The sequence below is a fragment of the Rana temporaria genome, chromosome 3 (assembly GCF_905171775.1).
Source record: "Rana temporaria chromosome 3, aRanTem1.1, whole genome shotgun sequence".
Classification (NCBI taxonomy): Eukaryota; Metazoa; Chordata; class Amphibia; order Anura; family Ranidae; genus Rana; species Rana temporaria.
The window spans coordinates 423,509,528-423,530,915 of record NC_053491.1 but is presented as its reverse complement, the minus strand read 5'-3'; the positions used below and the strand labels follow the sequence as shown (position 1 = coordinate 423,530,915).

At 47.8% G+C, this 21,388-nt stretch overlaps 1 protein-coding gene across 2 annotated transcripts in view; it reads left to right on the top strand.

Annotated features, from left to right (window-relative positions):
• Nucleotides 1–12,391: 12,391 nt before the first annotated feature.
• KAT6A (lysine acetyltransferase 6A) overlaps nt 12,392–21,388 on the top strand; it is a 78,261-nt gene continuing 69,264 nt past the window's right edge. For both annotated transcript variants that reach the window (XM_040346204.1, XM_040346203.1), the window contains exons 1-2: nt 12,392–12,499; nt 20,518–21,337. In XM_040346204.1, coding sequence (XP_040202138.1) covers nt 20,744–21,337 — 594 coding nt within the window. In that variant the 5' untranslated portion in view covers nt 12,392–12,499; nt 20,518–20,743. The remainder of the gene's footprint in view (nt 12,500–20,517; nt 21,338–21,388) is intronic.

Sequence of the window (21,388 nt, the reverse complement as noted above, 5' to 3'; positions counted from 1 at the left end):
GTAAAATTCCTCGTTCCAATGACACCCCAATAACCGGAAACTATCCGGGTGAACTGGAAGTAACCGGAACGCGGATTACACATCTGCCTTGGCCATCAATGCCCCCTTTCCATAACGACGCACCCACCCCACCGCAGCATCGAAAGATGTGTAAGTCACTGAGCATGCCAACGGATCCATGGCATCATTCACCGACCCACCCTTCGGAAAAGACAGGTTATGTATGAGCCTGAACTTGTTGGGTTCTTTCTTTGGCACTACCCCCAGTGGAGAAACAACTAAATCGGGGAATGGTGCAGACGGGAAAGGCCCCCATGCGACCCATCTCAGCTCCGGCCTTACCGCTCTACGCTGTCTAAATTGCTCATCGTACCTCAGCCAACCTGTACCCCCATACGCTCTGTATGCCTCATTTATGGAATCCTGATAGCAAAAGAGAGCCCAACAGTACGCGGGGTGCTTTTCACCAATCACACTCGCCATGATGGAGAACGCTTGCAGCCAATTGGCAAATGTTCTCAGGATTAACCTGTATCGCCTTTTTTCCTCATCCTCCTTCTTAGAATCATTCGGTTTCACCCTATTCAAAATAAACTTTTCTAAAGGAAGCAAGGAAAATATTTCTACGTACTCACCCTTCCACAGCTTTTCCCGGACTTCCTGCTTCAGATGTGCACCCAGAGGTCCCTCATAGCACACATATACTTCACATTTAGCAGCATCTGCCAGCCTGATCACTTCCTGCCTTCCAGTGGATTCCCCCGACCCCACCGACTTAGCCGCCCCCTGCGTAACCCCAGACGCAGGGGCCTCAACCACAGGTAACAGGTAACGCGGTCGGGGCAGGCCCAGCCTGGGCCGATGCCCCGACACCCACGGCCCTGTTCTCCCCAGCTCCCCCTGCTGGGACCAGTGCATGGTAACTCAGTCCTGTCGGCCTCCGCTCCCCTGGATCCTCCCCCCGACCGTCCTTCACCGCTCCTCCTGCCATCCCCTGCCGAGGCTTCAGAAGGCCTAGGGACAACTGCTGGCACACAGCTCAAAATAGGCCTCGAGACCTCCGTCGCCGTGCGGGGGTGGGGCCCCCGCCTTTATGCACCTGTCGTCTGCTAGGCCGCACTGCAGGCACCAGATCCATCCGATTGGACGCCTGATGGCCGCACATGGGGGTCCGCACAGGACTCCCCCCATCCCGACCCACCGGGCCTGCCTGAGGCCTAGAAGGGGTCGTCCCTGGCTGCCGTTGCGACCGCGAGTAACGGTCCGGCGAGAATCGCTCCAGTGGTCTGGATCTCCGCTCCTTGCCGCCCATCCGACCCTCTGTACTGACCTCTGCCGCCGGCCGTAGATACACCGGCGTAACTCCTCTGAGAATCTGGCCCGACGTCCATACTTACCATTGGCTGCGCCTCCTAATAGCAGGAGTAGCCTTACGACGAAAGCGACGAACGCAAACAATGTAAAACACGACCGCCGGGCACGCGTACGTTTGTGAATCAGCATAAGTATGCAATTTGCATACTCTACGCTGAAAACTACCAGAGCGCCACCTAGCGGCCACCGTAAGAGTGCACCTTAAGATACGACGGCGTAAGAGACTTATGCCAGTCGTATCTAAGACCGCATTCACATCTAGGCGTTTTTACGCCTGTAGCGCTACGCCGCTGCCGCCAGAGGGCTGGAAATACATGTCCCTCTATGGAGATGGTTCACATCTCCACGCCGAACGCCGGACTCTCCACGCCGAACGCCGGACGCCTGACGCCTATCGCCTGAAAAAAGGTCCCGGACCTTTTTTTCGGGCGTCTTTCGGCCTTTCGGCTAGGAGATGGGAAGAATCTCCATAGAGGGGGTCATTCTGGGGCACATCTGGGCGGACAATACCGGCGTTTTGTCGCCGCAAATCGCGGTACAAAACGCCGCTATTTGTACCGCGATTTGCCGCGACAAAACGCTGCGATTTCGTCCGCCTAGATGTGAATGGAGCCTTAGGCTACAGTCGGCGTATCTAGCTTTCTGAATACAGAAAGTAGATACGAAACCGCAACTTAGCAATTACGCGGCGTATCTATGGATACGCCGACGTAATTGCTACCTGAATCGAACCCATTGTGTTTTTTTTCAAAATTTACGTTTTTTTTTTGTTTATAGCCCAAAAAATAAAAACCGTACAGGCGATCAAATACCACCAAAAGAAAGCTCTATTTGTGGGAAAAAAAGGACGTAAATTTTGTTTGGGAGCCACGTCGCACGACCGCGCAATTGTCAGTTAAAGCGACGCAGTGCCGGAAGCTAAAATTTAGTCTGGGCAGGAAGGGGGTGTATGTGCACAGTAGGCAAGTGGTTAAGCTAATATGTATTCTGCTACATATTTTTGGTAAAAAAATCCCAATAAGCTTATATTGATTGATTTTCGCCTGTCAGTGTGACGATCAAAGTGGCTGGGGACGGAAAATGGGAGTGAAAGAGGAAAACCCCCAGTTGGGACTTTAAGGGCACCAACAAAATATATAAATAATGGTTTTATTAACAAATTATACAAATATACAAAAATGCAACATTAAAAGAATGAATGATACAGTAATACATATGTTCCCAAAAGTAGTCCAGAGAGTCCGATGCGTTTCGGGACACTGTCCGTCCCTTCGTCAGGGGATTGTATCCGAACGGGATCACACCAAACATATCACAGTGGAAATTCACGGTTGGACCAGCGAGTCCCCAGGGACAGCACAGATGCACCTCCTATGTTCAAGGGACACAAAAGCGAGGCAGATCCCAAGCACTCTCAACAGATCCAAGGCACACCGACAGAGCATGGACACGATAATTAGGACCTTCAAGTTCTAGTTACCATAATATCCATCTGACCCTAGAGATTGCACAAAGGGGCCGGAGGTTTGTGCAGACAAATCTCCCAATTCCTCCAAATGTTCTCCTCTTGTGCTCTCATAGGGGATCTACTCACAGAATGAGCCTGACAATGGTGTGGGATCCAAGTAAATGCGTCTCTGCCGCCCAACATCGTGACCAGGGCTCAAGTCCTGCGGGTACGCGTGGGAACGGAGTTCCTGCACTTTTTTCACAGCAGGAACTCAGTTCCCTTTGCAGGACTAGAGCAGCCGAGCCGCCCGAGCCAATCCTTCACTAAGCGGCAATGCCCAGCTCGAGTCACTGTCAGGGGTAGGCGAACCTTAGTAATCCTTTATGTTACTGGCCGCTTCCTGTATATGGATTCATCGGGTAGTGTGCGGGTATTCCGTCACTTCCTCAATGCCGCAATGTCTCCTGGGAGCTTTTGTCATTGTTCCCAGGAGACATTGCGAAGGTCTGCTGCGAGTTATCGCGGGATTAAGAAAGAACTTGCTTACAGTGGTACAGTGGACCGTATAAAATTTTTTTTGGTGGGGGAGTGGATCTTGAGTGGGAGTTCCCACACTTTTTTCCCCAGGACTTGACCCCTGACCGTGACCAATACCACGCCATTGTCGGGGGGGTTCCAAGAAATGCTGAATGTCTACCAGAAAAGGGCAGCAGGAAGATGGGGTTAAAATGTAGGGAGCCACAGAAGGCAAGACATTGGAACCGGAACAAAATCCTGTTCAATCGTGACCCATATTTTAAGGCTTGCCTGAATGCATCAACTTATCACCCGAGATAGGTGGAGGGCTCTAAAATATAAGACCTCCAGCAAACCCATTCCACCTCTCACCTTAGAATGCACTGGACACAAGATTCCCCCCCGTGGATTGTTTGTCCCCCCCAAATAAATTAAATTAAATACAAAATCTGAGGTAATGTGGTCGTCTTAAATGCATTGCAACACCCAAACCAGGTCAATTTTAGGGTCCTCCATTTCTGGACATCAAGATATATCTTAGCTAAGAGGGGACTGATATTTACATCAAACAGATGATCGGAGGTAGGAGTCATATGAATTCCAAGATAATTGAGACTGTGAATGGCCCAGGAAAAGGGAAAAGCTTGTTTTAGCCAAAACTTTTGTAGCCTGTTCTTGCCTGGCTTTGATATCCTAGGTGTAATTTGCCTTAGTGATTTCTGAATGGCGCTGGACTCCATTCACGTTCACTTTGAAGCAAATGACGTCCTTGCGACGTCATTTGCCGCAATGCACGTCGGGAAAGTTTCCCGACGGAGCAGGCGCTCTACGATCGGCGTGGGAGTGCGCCTAATTTAAATGATTCCCGCCCCCTACGGGATCATTTACATTAGGCGCCCTTACGCAGGGCAAGTTTACACAGCGCACACGCAATTTACGGAGCTGCTGCTCCGTGAATCGCGGGTAGCGCAGTAAATTTGCGGGGGCGCAGGGCAAAAACGCTGCCCTGCGCCTCCGTAAATAAGGGGCAAATCTACCTGAATCCGGGCCATTGTGTACTGTTGGAATCTCTGTGATTGGTCACAGTGATCATATTGTACAGTGCCAATCACAGCGGACCTGTACCATGTGATAGCTATTAGACATGTGCAGAACGAAAAAAATTGTTCAGGTTAGATTAGTTATTTAAATAATTTTATTTAGTTATATTAGTTTACCATATATACTCGAGTATAAGCCGAGTTTTTCAGCACATTTTTTTGGTGCTGAAAATGCCCCCCTTGGCTTATACTCGAGTCACCTTTTTATGCCTGATCTCCCGGATGTTGGGGAACCGGTACCAGCCAGCCGTAGGTCCCCTGGACTCCAATCTTGGCACACATATAGCCCCACTTTTCCTCTACAATTGTGCAAAGTTTGTTGTCCGAAGAACCTACGGCTGGGGAGCACCGTTTTCTCAAAGTCGGGCACCCCTTCCGTAGACTCCTATGTTAAATGGTAATTTCTCCGGTAATTTTTGGGGTCCTGGTACCGGCCGGTCGTAGGTCGCCTGGACCTGAATCTTGGCACATTTGTAGCCCCAGTACTCCTCTACAAGTGTGTAAAGTTTGCTGTCTGGGGGACCTATGGCTGGGGAGCACCGATTTTTCAAACCCGGGCACCCATTCTATATACTCCCATGTTAAACGTACGTTTAGTCATGGGCACAGTGAGGCATGGGCATAGTGAGGCATGGGCACAGTAAGGCATGCACATGGACACAGTGAGGCACAGTGAGACATGCAGATGGACACCCTAGGCTTATACTCGATATCTTTTCCCATTTTTTTGTGGTAAAATTAGGTGCCTCAGCTTATACTCGAGTATATACGGTATTTTGTTTTTGGAATTTGTTTCGCTTTGTTTATTTGTTTTCAAATTTGAAAAAAATCGGCAGTCAAAATCGAGTTTATTCTATTCTAAATTCGAATTTCGAAAGATGGTTATATTCTCTTTTGTTCTATTGTCTATTCTATTCTCTAATTTTCTATTCTTTTCTATTCTAATCTATTCTATTACGGTTATATTCTATTTTATTCTATAGCCTATTAATTTTTATTCTCCTATTTTATACTCTATTCTTTTCTATTCGAAATTCGAATTTCAGAAGGCAGTTATATTTTATTATATTCTAGTCAATTGTTTTGTTCTTTTCTGTTCTATTCTCAATTCTTTTATTTTTCTATTCTATTCAAATTTATTCTATTCGAAATTCGAATTTCGGAAGTTGGTTATACGCTTTCCTTTTTATTCTATTCTATTGTTTTTATTCTATTATATTGTCTATTTTGTTCTATTTTTTTTTCTATTCTAGTCTTTTATTTTCTATTCTATTTTATTCTGTTTTACGCTATTCTTTTCTAATCTTTTTTTTATTCTATTCTAATCTAATCTCGTCTATTATTTTATTTTCTATTTTGTTCTGTTTTACATTATTCTATTCTTTTCTATTCAATTATTTTCTGTTCTAATCTTTTTTATTCTATTATTTTTTATTCCATTCTATTATTTTCTATTTTGTTCTGTTTTACTTTATTCTTTTCTGTTCTAATCTTTTATGTATATTCTGTTTTACTCTATTCTATTATTTTCTATTCTATTCTTTTATTTTTTATTCTATTTTAATTTGTTACTATTGTAATTCTGAGTCTCTGAATAACAAAAATGTGTCCAAATTGCGATGCAGAATGAAACAAACCACACAAACCAATCACAACTATCACAATTGTACACAACGGCACGTGAATAGATGCCATTCACAGTTTCATAGTGTAAAAATGATTGCTTATTCACTGATCATTACTGTAATAAGCAATCACAGTGCAATGTAATCACCTACGCACTATGGTGACACTGTACTGCTCTGGTGACAGTATGTAAAAACTTTTTTTTTTTTTACATGTGTCACTGTCACCAGTCTATGTCCCTGGTCAGAGTCAGTGATGTCACTTATGGGAAGTGTGGTAAGAGATTGCGGTTTTACTAAAAGTGAACTTTTAGTGCATTATGGGGCAGATCCACGTACCTTTGCGCTGGGCGCAGCGTATCTAAGATACACTACGCCGCCGTAACTTTATTCTTTTTTTTCGAATCCTCAAAGAATTTGCGCCGTAAGTTACGGCGGCGTAGTGTATCTTTGGCGGCGTAATGGCGCGGAATTCAAATGGATGTAATGGGGGCGTGTTTTATGTTAATACGTCGTGACCCAACGTAAACAACGTTTTTTTTTAACTGCGCATTAAATTAACCCAGAACAAGCCAATGCTCACGACGGTGACGTCATTCTACGCAAATCCCTATTCGCAAACGACTTACGCAAATGACGTAAAAAAATCAAAATTGTACGCGGGAACGCCGGCCATACTTAACATTGAGTACGCCTCATAACAGCAGCTTTAACTATACGCCGGAAAAAGCCGAACGCAAACGACGTAAAAAAATGCGCGGGCCGGACGTACGTTCGTGGATCGCCGTAACTAGCTAATTTGCATACTCAATGCGGAATTCTACGGAAACGCCACCTAGCGTCCGGCAAAAAATTGCAGCTTAGATCCGACGGCGTACTAAGGCGTGGTACAGACGACCGGATCTATCCGCTGGGATTGATCCGCGGATCAGTTCCAGCAGATAGATCCGGTCGTGTGTACGTCCAAGCGGACATTTTTACGGGCGGATAAAAATCCAGCCGACGGATTCCCAGCGGATAAAAATTTCTTAGCATGCTAAGAAATCTATCCGCTGGAATCCAGTCCAGCGGACTGATCCGGTCGTCTGTACAGACTCACCGGATCAGTCCGTCCGCTCCCCTCCCTCGCATGCGTCGTAATGATTCGACGCATGCGTGGAAGTATTTACCTTCCCGCGTCGCGCACGTCGCCGCGTCATCGTCGCGGCGACGGCGCGACGCGTCACCGCAGATGTATTCCGCGCGGATTTCAATCTGATGGTGTGTACAGCCATCAGATCCAAATCCGCCAGAGGATTTATCCGCTGGAAACGGTCCGGCGGACCGTTTCCAGCGGACCGTTTCCAGCGGATATCCTCTCGTGTGTACGGGGCCTCAGACGTACGCCAGTCGGATCTAGCCGAGATGCCGTCGTATCTTGTTTTGAGGATACAAAACAAAGATACGACGCTGGAAATTTGAAATTACGCGGCGTATCAAGAGATACGCTGGCGTAATATCTTTGTAGATCTGCCCCTATGTGTTTAGTAAATGCTTGAACACTAATGGGTTGATTTACTAAAGGCAAATACACTTTGCACTACATCTGAGGGGAAGTTCTGAAATGAGGAGAAGCCCTGCTGATTTTATCATCCAATCGTGTGCTAGCTAAAATGCTGTTTTTTATTTTCCTTGCATGTCCCTCTCAGATCTACAGCGACTGCTCTTCCAAGTGCACTTTCAGTGCATTTTCAAGTGCACCTGTAGTGCAAAGTGGATTTGCCTTTTGTAAATAACCCCCTATTAAGTGTTGTACTTTGAGAGTATCCATTTTTTATGTGTAAGTACTACTGTGTTTTATATTTGCATATTTAGATGGTGATTAACCGCTTGCCATCTGTATACTGTATATATATATATATATATATATATATATATATATATATACGGCGGCAAGTTGGCTTCCCTATGCAGAATCATGTATCTGTAACTAAATCTGCACTTCTGGGGGCGTGCATGGGTGCCGCTGGTAACCCACTTCCGCTGTGGACACAGTGGGTGCCAATTAGCAGGTCCGTCAAACGCGACATCCGCCGGGACCTGGCGATCTTTTCCATGAGGGACAGAACAACGGTCTGCCAATGTAAATAAAGCAGATAGCCGTTCTGTGAAAAGGGGAGGTAGAGATTCTGGGCCACATCCACGTAGATCGGCGCTTCTCTCCGCTTCTCTGATTCATTCCAATGGGCACTGCTACAAAGACACTGCTTACATGACTTTTTTTAACGTCCTGCCATCGTGCATCGCGGCAATAGGTGGTGCGGCGTGTCAGCCTGAAACACCGCTACACCAATCTCGATAATGAGCCTCCAATGGAGGCTCTTTACCACGTGATCAGCCGTGTCCAATCACGGCTGATCACGTTGTAAACAGGAAGAGCCATTGACCGTCTTTTCCTCACTCGCATCTGACAGACGCAAGTACAGGAGAGCCGATCGGCTGCTCTCCTGACAGGGGGGGTCTGTGCTGATTATTTATCAGCACAGCCCCTCCTCGGATGCCCGCCCAGGACCACCAGGATGCCATCAGGACCACCAGGGAAGGTCTTTTTTTGGCCTTTTTTCACTGCTAATACTAGTAAAAAATACTAGCGGTTTTAACACTTTCTCACTGCTAGCGGGTGGATAAAACCGCCCTGCTAGCGGCCGAATAGCGCCACAAAATTAGCAGTAAAGCGCAGCTAAAAATAGCTTTACCGCCACTGCACCTTCTGCCCCAGTGTGAAAGGGGCCTAACTGTGTAGAGGATGTGATTTGACTGGGGGAAGAAAGAGATCCGTGTTCCATCTTCCCCTCTCACAGAATGGTGATCTGCTTTGTTTACAAATAAAATAAATAGGAAAAAAAATATTATTTTTAAACGCGCCCCGTCCCGCCAAGCTCGCACGCAGAAGCGAATGCATACGTGAGCAGCACCCGCATATGAAAACGGCGTTCAAACCACACATGTGAGGTGTCGCCGCAATCAGTAGAGCGAGAGCAATAATTCTAGCCCTAGACCTCCTCTGTAACTCAAAACATGCAACCTGTAGATTTTTTTTTAAACGTTACCTATGGAGATTTTTAAGGGTAAAAGTTTGTCGCCATTCCACGAGCGGGTGCAACTTTGAAGCGAAATATGTTGGGTATCAATTTACTCGGCGTAACATTATCTTTCAAAATATAAAAAAAAAATTGGGCTAACTTTACTGTTGTCTTATTTTTTTATTCAAAAAAGTAAATTTTTTCCCAAAAATGTGCGCATGTAAAGCTTCGTACACACGATCGGATTTCCATCGGACAAAGCGTAGGACTTTTGTCCAAAGGACGTTGGCCATAAACTTGTCTTGCATACAAACGGCAAATAATTGTCGGCCAACAAACATGAAGCAACTTGTTTTTTCAGCTCTTTAGCTCCTCCCTTTGGGCAACTTCTGCTAATGTTGCCTTATGGTCGGAAAATGTTAAAGCATGCTATCCCACATTTGTTGGCTTAAATCCGACAACAATTGTCCGATGGAGCGTACAAACGGTTGGATTTTCCGACAACATCCTGCCATCACACTTTTCCTGTCTGAAAAATCGTTTGTAATCTGATGTAAAGGAGAACTCTGCGAGTTCAGATGTAAAGGGGAACTCTGTGGACTCTGATGCAAAGGGGGACTCTGCGAGTTCAGATGTAAAGGGGAACTCTGTGGACTCTGATGTAAAGGAGAACTTTGCGAGTTCAGATGTAAAGGGGAACTCTGTGGACTGTGATGTAAAGGGGGACTCTTGTGATTAACTTAATTTGATTAATATATGTATAGTTCATACCAGAGCTTTTTTTCTCAGAAAATAGGTGCAGGAACTCAACCACGACCCGTTCAGATTTCACAAACAGTAGAAGGGTCTTAACCACTTGCCGACCGCGCTATAACAAAAATACTGCTACAGCGCGGTCGAGTTGTTTTGGCACGACGTCCCTGGGACGTCCTCGTGCACTTCCTCGTTTGCGCGCCCCCTGAGACGCGCTCGCGGAAGTGTCCGTGCTTGCCGGATCCAGGGGACCCGACGCAACACGGATCACGTGAAGAGCCAATGATAGCGGCTCTTCACCACCTGATCGCTCCCTCCAATGAGGGAGCAGAGAAATGTAAACAAAAAAAAGGTCATCCTGAGGTCTTCTCTTCTCTCCTCACACCGATACAGCGTGTGAGGAGAGAAGCGATTTTTAAAGTGAGTGAAAATCTACATTGTGCCCAGCAGAGCCTAGCAGTGCCACACAGTGTCACTACACTACCCATCAGTGCCCCCTACAGTCCCAATCTGTGCCACTACAGTCCCCACCAGTGCCACCTCTGCCACTTCAGTGCCCATTGGTACTGCTAGTGTCTGTCAGTATCGCACCAGTGCCACTACAGTACTCATCAGTGCCGCCAGTGCTCCATCAGTGCCACTACCATGCCCAGTGCCACTACAGTGCTAATATCCCCAAAAAAAAAAAAAAATGTTACCAAAAATATGTAGCAGTATACATTTTAGGCCAAATTTATGAGGAAAATTTACTTTTTTGCAAATAGTTATGATAGAAATGAAGAAAAATTCATTTTTTTACAAAATTTTCGGTATTTTTTCATTTAAAGCGAAAAAAAATAAAAACCGCAGAGGTGATCAAATACCACCAAAAGAAAGCTCTATTTGTGGTAAAAAAAAAGGACGCCAATTTCATTTGGTTACAGTGTTGTATGGCTGAGTTATTGTCATTCAAAATGTGAGCGCACCGAAAGCTGAAAATTGGTCTGGTCAGGAAGGGTGTTTAAGTGCCCAGTGGTCAAGTGGTTAAAGGGGCATTAAATACCAGAATTGCATTACATACAGAGTGCAAAGTTCAGGGGGTTACAAAGCTGTCACTTGTAAACACAGAAACCAGACTTCTGTGTTTACAAGTGATTGTGGTGAGCAGGCGCCAAATGGTCTGAGCCAGAGGTGGTGGAACTGAGTTCCCCCTGAAAAAAAGCCCTGATTCATACTATAAAAAAAGATTGCGCCGCTAAAGTGTTCGGGGTTGGCTTGAAGAAAATGTGGCAACCTTTCTAGATTGTAAGCTCTAACGAGCAGGGCCCTCTGATCCCTCCTGTATTGATTGTATTGTGACTGTACTGTCTTCCCTGATGTAAAGCGCTGCGCAAACTGTTGGCGCTATATAAATCCTGTATAATAATAATAATAATAATAATAATAACCCTAGCCACAACATGGACTTGTGTACTCATACGCAAGGATGAGGTCATTTTCTGACCGGCCAATCAAAGCACGGCACCTGGAAGTAGCCAGGGAGAAGATGACAGCGGCCAGTGAGCGATTTGATCGCAGCATCACTGTAATGAGGAGACAAGTATTTATTTAATTTCGTGTGGTGTCGCTTTAATCCTCATGAACACAAGCTATGGGGACACCCCATGGAGCTGAGATCTGATATGTTTTGGAATGTTGTTGATGCTGTCTCCCATAACAACCAATCAGATGTTTTCTTTCATTTCTTTGTAAATATGGTTGCCATGGGCAACGCTGGTCTGTTTTGCCTGCACATCGTTGGAGGTCATTGATATCCTCCGTGATGATCAGATTTTAATGATGTGTCGCCTCCATTTCATGCACAGCTTTTCTATGTACAGCACCCCGATCCCCTTATCTTTCTATATACTGATATGCAAATACACCTCATTTACATTCCAATATTAATAACATCTTGCATATGCATGAAAGGGAGGGGTTATGTCGGGTAACAGTTCAAGGTAACGGGCGCAGAACGGGTTAATAAGATGGACGCCTTTTGTTTTGCCCGAAACTAAGATGGAGACGGCGGTCGCCCTGCCCTTTCTTAGTCACGTGCTCCAGCCCGCTACCCCAAGCGCCTTTACCCCGACCGCTCTTTGCCAGCCTCAACCGTGCGCTATTCCACTCACGTCCGCCCCTCCCTCTCCGACTCGCTGAATCCCTCCAACAACAACCCCACAGCCCCGCCCGGGGGTTGACGTCACCCACCAATCAGGACGGGACCTCGGCTGGCGTACTCCAACTGGTTTCCTATCCAGACCTAATCTTCTCGCGACTCCACCCCCGCCCCGTTTCCACGACCTGGAGGCCCGCCCACAACGTGACACACAACACAACAACTCCGCCCCTTTTCCCGGCTGTTCCGCGCGTCTCCCTCTGCTTTCCCCTCCGCTGTTCCGTCTCCCGCGCGCTCCTCCCTCCGCGCTCTTCGGTTCAACTGCCTGTCCTCCCCCCGCGCTGTGTCGCGTAGCGCTCCCTCCGCCCGCCGCGCTCTTCCCAGCTTTCGCCTTACCTCCCTGGGTTTCAGTTTTCAAGATGGCCGCTGCATCAGCCCGGGGTGTCTCCGCGCTCCGCCGCTGCTGCCTCCTGGGACTCCCGGTAAGTGCTGAGCCTTATGTCCGTCTTTCTCTGCCTCTTGCTGTCCGCTGCTTCTCCCTGTGACACGACGGCTTTCTACCTCACCGCCAGGCTCCACCCCGGGCCGCCTTCCCACCTCTCGCCAGGCCCCGGCCTAAGGCCTACGCCGCCTGACTGAGCCGGGGACTCGCGTACTGCCCTCACCCGACCTATAGAACCTGGGGAGCGGACAGTTCCAGGCGGCCACCCGTGACATCTATCTGACCCTATGGTGATACTGACCGGCATCTCTGATGAGAGAGAGCCGACCTGAGCCTCCCTGTGTACAGGCTGGACATGGAGCTGGGGACTGAGACTCCTCTACTGTCTACTCTATGCCGAGGCCCTGTGCCAGGCGCCCACCTCTATGCTGGGGCACCCACCTCTATGCCGGAGCCCCGTGCCGGGCACCCACCTCTGTGCCGGGCACCCACCTCTATGCCGGGGCACCGTGCCGGGCGCCCACCTCTATGCAGGGGCACCGTGCCGGGCGCCCACCTCTATGCCGGGGCACCGTGCCGGGCGCCCACCTCTATGCCGAGGCCCTGTGCCGGGCACCCACCTCTATGTAGGGACCCTGTGCCAGGCACCCACCTCTATGCCGGGGCACCGTGCTGGCCTGCCCACCTCTATGCTGGGGCCCTGTGCCAGGCGCCCACCTCTATGCCGGGGCCCTGTGCCAGGCGCCCACCTCTATGCCGTCGCACGGTGCCGGGCGCCCACCTCTATGCCGGGGTGCCACATCTATGCAGGGGCACCGTGCCGGGCGCCCACCTCTATGCCGCGGCACCGTGCCGGGCGCCCACCACTGTGTCGGTGCCAACAGTGCTACCACTGTAAACGGGCCTCCATGGGCAGGTGCACCGATTTCTTAGTGTGCTGGCACAGCTCCTCCACCAGGATCAACCAGCACTGAGGATCAGGCACAGCCACTATACATGGGGCTCCGCAGGCAGGTGCACTAATTGATTGCTGTGCTGGTACAGCTCCTCCAATAGGATAAACCAGCACAGAAGATCAGGCGTAGTCATTGGCTGCTCAGGCAGGTGCACAGCTGCTGCACCAGGATCAACCAGCACTGAGAATCGGGCATAACCACTCTACATGGGGCTCCTCAGGCGGGTGCAATGCTTCATTACCGTGCTGGTACAGCTCCTATACTGAGATCAACCAGTACTGAGGATGAGTCACGGTCGCCCACGTCAGTGTCCTGGTTTGTAGTAGTCAGTGATTGGTCCTTTGTTGCCTTTCCGAAAAGAAACGCAAGATCCAATCAAAATTGATGGTGGTAACTGAGACTTGTATCGGTCATTGGGTTTTATTTTTGGGGTTTTGCATGTGTAGAACTGATCAGATTGTACAGTCTCCTGTCAGGTGACCTTACACATGTACAGTCAGATTGTATAGAATGTGGTCACCTGACAGGAGACTGTACAATTAGATTGTATCATCTCCATTATAGTGGAAATAAAATCCTCTGCTCCCTGGGCTTCTTCTGGGTTCTCAGCCTCCTGGTTGAGGAGGGGGGGGGGGGGGTGACATTCTCCTGTGCAAGGTGAGTTTTTAAGGCTGGGTTCATGCTTTTGCGAATTGGATGCGGTTTTCCTCCACATCCAATTCGCATGTCAGGAGATTGTGACCGGCTCTCTGCAGATGCGAGAACCCGCTCCATAGAGTGGCTCAGCTGCGAATTGCACCGGAGTCCTGTGCGTCTTCTGGTCCATTTCATGTCCGAATTCAGCCAAATATTTGGACCTGAAATGGTGATCAGGGACGCACCGGAGCCCTGCTGTGAGCCTCTCCCAGCCTCAAATGGAACTAAACTCTCTACTGTACTCACCTCCACCCTCTAGCAATGTGGCGTCTACATTCCTCTCCAGCTGCTGTCATCTTCTCCCCAGATGCTGTTTTTTTATTGGTTGGCCGGCAGGGGGGCAGCAACGTCATCGGGAGCAATTCACACAGGAGCCAGTCACTCTGACACAGTTGCAGTGTGCCAGGAATGCATGCTGAGCTGCACATGCACGGCTTAGTGTACATTCAGTAGAAAACTGGTGGCAGTCAGGTAAGTGTGTAATATGCAACGGTGGAGAATTACTAAAACGGGTTCAGCAGCGCATAGTAACAAATCGGCTTCTAACCTCAGCTTGTTTACTTAAGCTTTGGCAATAAAATCTGGAATCTGATTGGGTACTATGCAGAGCTGCACCGGTTTTAGTAAGTCTCCCCCAATGTCTCTTCTGCGGTGAAGAGCGTTCTTAAACGTAGGTTTAGTTCACTGTAAATCGGGTAGCGTGTCGGGAATGAGCTTCACATGTACAGCTCGGTGTACATTCAATAGAAGACTGAAAACAGGCAGGTAAGCGTGCCTTACTGCAGAAGAGATATACAGAGTCTCTTCTGCAGTAAAACAGTTTGTTTACATTTTAGGCTTCGTTCTGTTTAAGAGAACCATCCATTGTGCTTTCCTATTTAGATCTACCATCACCTATGCGGTGCGCGGCCTGAGGCGTGTCATTGTTTTGGTAAATCTAAAGCAGATTTTATAATTAGGTTGTATTGTGTGTGTGGCTGCTTTAGACTTGACAAAACAATGTAATAGGAGGACAAACCCAAACAATTATTTTAGCTTTTGTAACAAATCTGGTAGGCGCTTGCACTACATAGTTGGTGGTAGATCTAAAGACATCGGATTGCACAGTGTGTGGTACCCTTAAAGCTGATTGTACAACCTCGGTTGCACGTACACTATACAGTGTAGTTGTACAACCTGCCCTAGCTTTACCAATACGATGTAATATGAGGATAAACCTAAACAATCCAATTGGCATCAAAATCAGAATGGCCATTGCACCACCTGCCTGGTGGTAGAGATATTGAACAGTTTACTTTCATCTACCAGCAACTATGTAGTGTGAGCACCTCTTATATTTCATGTGAATTCAGTGTGTGTGTTTTCTTTTTTTCAATAAAGCATTGTGTAGGTTTGTCCTCAAATTTCATGAATTTGGTAAGTCTAAAGGAGATTGTACAGTGTGTTTGACCAGCCTAGAGAAGATTGTATAATGTATGGTCAGCTTAAGACAGGATTGCCCAACATGTGGCCAGCGGAGCCCTCTGATGTGGCCCGCGGAGCCCTCTGATGTGGCCCGCGGAGCCCTCTGATGTGGCCCGCGGAGCCCTCTGATGTGGCCCGCGGAGCCCTCTGATGTGGCCCGCGGAGCCCTCTGATGTGGCCCGCGGAGTCCTCTGATGTGGCCCGCGGAGTCCTCTGATGTGGCCCGCGGAGTCCTCTGATGTGGCCCGCGGAGCCCTCTGATGTGGCCCGCGGAGCCCTCTGATGTGGCCCGCGGAGTCCTCTGATGTGGCCCGCGGAGTCCTCTGATGTGGCCCGCGGAGTCCTCTGATGTGGCCCGCGGAGTCCTCTGATGTGGCCCGCGGAGTCCTCTGATGTGGCCCGCGGAGTCCTCTGATGTGGCCCGCGGAGTCCTCTGATGTGGCCCGCGGAGTCCTCTGATGTGGCCCGCGGAGTCCTCTGATGTGGCCCGCGGAGTCCTCTGATGTGGCCCGCGGAGTCCTCTGATGTGGCCCGCGGAGTCCTCTGATGTGGCCCGCGGAGTCCTCTGATGTGGCCCGCGGAGTCCTCTGATGTGGCCCGCGGAGTCCTCTGATGTGGCCCGCGGAGTCCTCTGATGTGGCCCGCGACCTCCTCTGATGTGGCCCGCGACCTCCTCTGATGTGGCCCGCGACCTCCTCTGATGTGGCCCGCGACCTCCTCTGATGTGGCCCGCGACCTCCTCTGATGTGGCCCGCGACCTCCTGCTCTGGAATAGCGGGTTGCCGATGCTTCCTGTATAGCGCCAACTCCTGTCACAGGTGTCGTGATGCCAAATGCACTCTGCCTGGGACAGCAACAATTGGTGATACCTGAATGGAAGACTGTTATTAAAGGTAAGTTTAATACTAAAATCAGTGTATATATGGGCATATCTGTTCTGTAGTGGTTACTTGGCTGCTTTCAAACTGATTCGCAGGTGCAGCGCAGAACACCTGCGATGACCTGCACTGAGCCATAGACTTCTGTTATTACCTATGGGTTGGTGCACCACACCTGCAGGATATAATGGAAGTTTATGGCAAAGTGCAGCTAACAGCAGGAAAGCCACAGGTGCACTGCGTTGCACCCTCGGTGTGGGTATATCACAGCGCATCCGTGTGAAAGCATCCTTAGGCCCCTTTGACACGATCAGTGTGACCCAATTGGACCCTTCGTTCACCTCTATTGAGCCACAGATGTAAACAGACTTGTGGTCATTTACACACACCTTCCTCTTATTCAATCCACACAAAAAAAGGGGGGGGGGGATCCGTCCCCTTCCATCTGTGAAGATGTGGACATGGGCCTGTCGTCTGCTCGCTCCATTCATTGTGGCCCGCGACCGGTTACCAAGTCGCTTCAGTGGCCCTTGCACTTCAAAAGGTTGGGCACCCCTGGCTTAAGAGGTCGCACAATAAAATTGTGCATTGTATGGTCAGCCTTGAGGTTGGTTCACACTATCTGTTGAGCTGTGTAGATCCATGCATAGGGCACATAGAAAACAATTGTTCTTTGTGTCACTAGTTTACATCACAACACTGCTCTAAGGTGGACTGCGCTGTATAAAAATGCAGCACAATTCGCCTGGCCACAGCGTGTTGCAGTACTTAGACGTGCATCATCTTATGACGCTTCAATAAAGTAAAAATTGTGTTGGGCTGCCCATAGATGGATTGAAATTCAGCTGAATTCTGATCTGTCTATGGTCCCTTCCACTCAATATAAAGTCGGTCTAACGATCAGCTGCTGTCATACGGGATGTTAGCGGCTGCAGCCACTGATCGGTGTTTTCTGACAGGGGAGTCCTTGCTATAAGAATACAATATTTCAGCGGGGAGAGGACTTCTCTATCCACCTCACTTGTGTTTATTTTTTCATCAGCCCGCCTCTATGGTTGGCTTTAGTATATGAAGCAGATTTGCACATAACGGGGACTTGCATGGCAAAGCGGTCGTCTCAGTTCTGTAGTGTCGGCACTTTTCTCCATCAACAACCGATCCGTCTTCTGATCCTCTTCCAGTCTTCAGCCTGTTGATTGGCCAAGTCTGAGTGACATAACTCCTGTGCATACCAATTACTTTGTGCTGGCACAGAAACACGCCGAGACTGTACGCTAAGCTGCGCATGCGTGGCTCAATGTACATTCTGGAGAAAAACTGACAGGCAAGGAGGATCATCTCTGACAGAAGATGCATGTACAGTCTATTCTGTTATAAAATCTCTACCTTACAGCAGGTGAAAACAAGTTGCTGGGTACAGATTTTCAGCCGATGACGTAAATTATCACTGGGCACAATAGCTCTTGTTTGGAAGCTCTTGACAAATCTGGGTACCCTTTCAGGTATGGGCATTACCCAGATTCGAGAATACACATGTAAAGTGTCCAGTGGGGAGCCAAATCAGAAGTCAAAAATCTTTTACTGCTAAAATTGTTTCACGGCAAAACAAATGACAAAATAGCCAACCTGTTTTGTGGATCAGGCGAACTCCCCCTTCGTCAGGGCTCTGACTTATATGCTGGGACTCTAATGATGGTATAGTAGCTAGGAGTAAGTATTAAAGTAGATCTAGGGGCAAAACTTTTATTTTTCATTTTGGATAGAGAGTAAGAGCCACCTTTTGTTTTATTTTTTGCCAGCAGTGTCCCATTGGGGAGATTTCCTTTCACTTCCCATCCATAGCTAAGACAGGAAGTGAGAGGAAATCTCTACAAACTAAGGGGAATCTCTTGGGAGACACCCAGGTCATTAGAATTGGAGTCCCCATTGGAAGATTTCCCTTTATTACTTTTCTGGAGACAAAAATTTGGTGTTTTCTTTCGCTTTTAATGATAACGGTAAACAGGACAAATGGGGGGGTACAGACATCAATGAAAACTGACAGATGTTCTAATCCCTCTCCATTCTATCCAAATCTAAAAAAAAGTTTTGTCTTTAGTTATTCTTTAATGCTGTACAGGGCACATAAACACCTCAGTTCTGCATGGCACGATGCCTGTTTGTCAGTACTTAAAAAAAAAAAAAAAAAAATATTTAATTCCAATCTTTTTAATTTATTTTTTAAGGTAGGGCTTTAACTGCATAGTCTCTGTAGATGTAAAGGACAGGGTTTGACAAATTGGAATCTAGGAGCCAGCTAAAAAAGTTAGGAGCCAGAAAACGCGCCCATCCCGCCAAGCTCGCGTGCAGAAGCGAACACATACGTGAGTAGCGTCCACATATGTAAACAGTATTCAAACCACACATGTGAGGTATCGCCGCAATCCTTAGAGCGAGAGCAATAATTCTAGCTCTAGACCTCCTCTGTAACTCAAAACATGCAACTTGTAAAAAAAATGTAAACGTTGCCTATGGAGATTTTAAAGGGTAAAAGTTTGTCGGCATTCCACTAGCGGACGCAATTTTGAAGCGTGACATGTTGGGTATCCATTTTCTTGGCGTAATATTATCTTTCACAATATAAAAAAAAAATTGGGATAACTTTACTGTTGTCTTATTTTTTAATTAAAAAAAGTGAATTTTTTCCCCAAAAAAAGTGCGCTTGTAAGACCGCTGCGCAAATACGGTGTGACAAAGTATTGCAACGATCGCCATTTTATTCTCTAGGGTGTTGGAATAAAAAAATATACATAATGTTTGGGGGTTCTAATTAGAGGGAAGGAGATGGCCGTGAAAACGGTAAAAAAAAACACATTAAAACTGCTGTTTTACTTGTAATGCCAACGGCCACCACCAGATGGCGCCAGGTCACAGAAGGCAGCTTGGGCCTTCACAAGGCTGCAAAGCCGTGGCCTAAATTACCAGCCGTCGCGGGCCAGCCGCGATCGCGTGGGGGTGCACGGAGACACAGGATCCTGTGCCTCCGTGCGCCCTCGCCGCGGCCTCAATTGCCAGCGGGCGCCAGGTCACAATTTCTTGTCGCAATTGCGACCTGGCGCCCGGATTTTGTCGAGGCCTGGTAAAGGAGATTGTATTAGAAGAGTGTAACATGTTTGGCCGGTCTTATGACACCTTTTACTCCACTACTTGTACGTTCCATTACCTCTGTTGTGATTTGAAGATTTTAATTTGGTGGGTTCCTTACCACATTACTATAACTTTATTTGAAGCTGTATTTGGTTTTGTATTTTGGGTGCTGATTTTTATGGCTTGTTTGTAGATGTCATTTGTATGTGTGTGTGTAGTAGGTGGATCCCTGTTGGGTTTTTATGTAAGCTCCATATACTGGACTTTTATACTTGCCAAGTTTCTTTGTATTTACTGAGGCTACACCATAATCTGTCCAATAATACTGTATGAGATCAGGTACGTGTCATCTGCTGAAAGCTGGCATTCAGTTTGCATGTGCCACCTAACTCGCATTTGGTAATGTGGGGCTCTTATTTTCTCTGGAAGCGGGCAGCATCATCTAGAACGCGGAAGCCTGGCAATCCAGTCTAGGATATGGGAAGCACTGCAGAGTGGAACGTTTACTTCCTTAACACCAGAAAGCGACGCTTACAAAACAGTAAAGCTGACTTTATGCTATATATTTATATTTTTCGTTCAGCTTGCTGGAATCTACCACCATGCTGAGCTATTGTATCCTGGGGACCGATGGTGGCGGCTGAACAAGGGACGGCATCTGATTGGATGCAGCCATGGTTCAGGTGACAATTTTCACTGCAGCTGTTGCCAGCCTGTGCCAAATTTGGCTCAGAAAATATAGAAACCAGCAACCAAACAATTTGCGGTGGAGGTTTATCGGTAGCAGCCTCTATAGTTCTCTCGGCACAGGTGTACCTTAAGAGAAGTAGTCTGCCTATCTGTTTGCAATAAACGAAAGCCACTTTGTTGTTTTATAATATATTTTAATATTTCCTGGTTATTTTTGTTAATATCTTATCTTTTTTTTTCTCTCACAGATTTGAAGTTCTGTCACTTCTGGTTGCGTGTTTCAGTATTTTGGAGAAATCGTAGTTGTCTCTTGCATTTGTGTGGACCTTCGTCTCTATAACAAGACTCCTGGACTTTGGCTAGGTTGCGTGAAGAGAGCTTGGTGTGTGCTATGGTGAGCCAGCCTCCGGGCAGTGCCAGCCTCCTTTCCTCCCTCCAGGACCAGGGCTAAACCTCTATGGATATACAGTCATCATGGTGAAGCTGGCAAATCCTTTATATACGCAATGGATCCTGGAGGCCATCAGGAAGGTGAAAAAGCAGAAACAGCGCCCGTCCGAGGAGCGTGTTTGCAATGCTGTGTCAACGTCGCACGGCCTAGATCGCCACACTGTCTTGGAACAGTTGGAACTCAGTGTTAAGGATGGAACGGTCCTTAAGGTTTCCAACAAGGGGCAAAACTCCTACAAAGATCCTGATAACCCTGGTCGCTTGTCACTACCTAAGACTGGCAGAGGCCCGGGGCGGCCAGAAGGTGTGGACTGGCATAGGCTATTGAGACGAGCAATAGAGTGGCTCGGTGAGCCAGGGGGCTCTACTCTGAAGAGCATTGAACGCTTTCTGTGGAGTCAGCGGGATGTGGGTTCATCCTTCAGTGGCAATACAGGTGCAGCTTCTGCTTTCCACCAGCAGCTAAGGCTTGCAGTTAAGCGGGCACTGGGTCATGGAAGAATCATGAAGGAGGGGTCCCTATATAAGCTGAATGCCAAGGCATCAGAGGGCAAGCAGGGATTGGAATCATTATCTTCCCTCCCTCCAGTTTGTCTACTGCCCCATGAGAAAGACAAGGTGAGTAGTCTGCCTGTGTATGACCTTGTTAGTAGAAAAATAGACTTATTA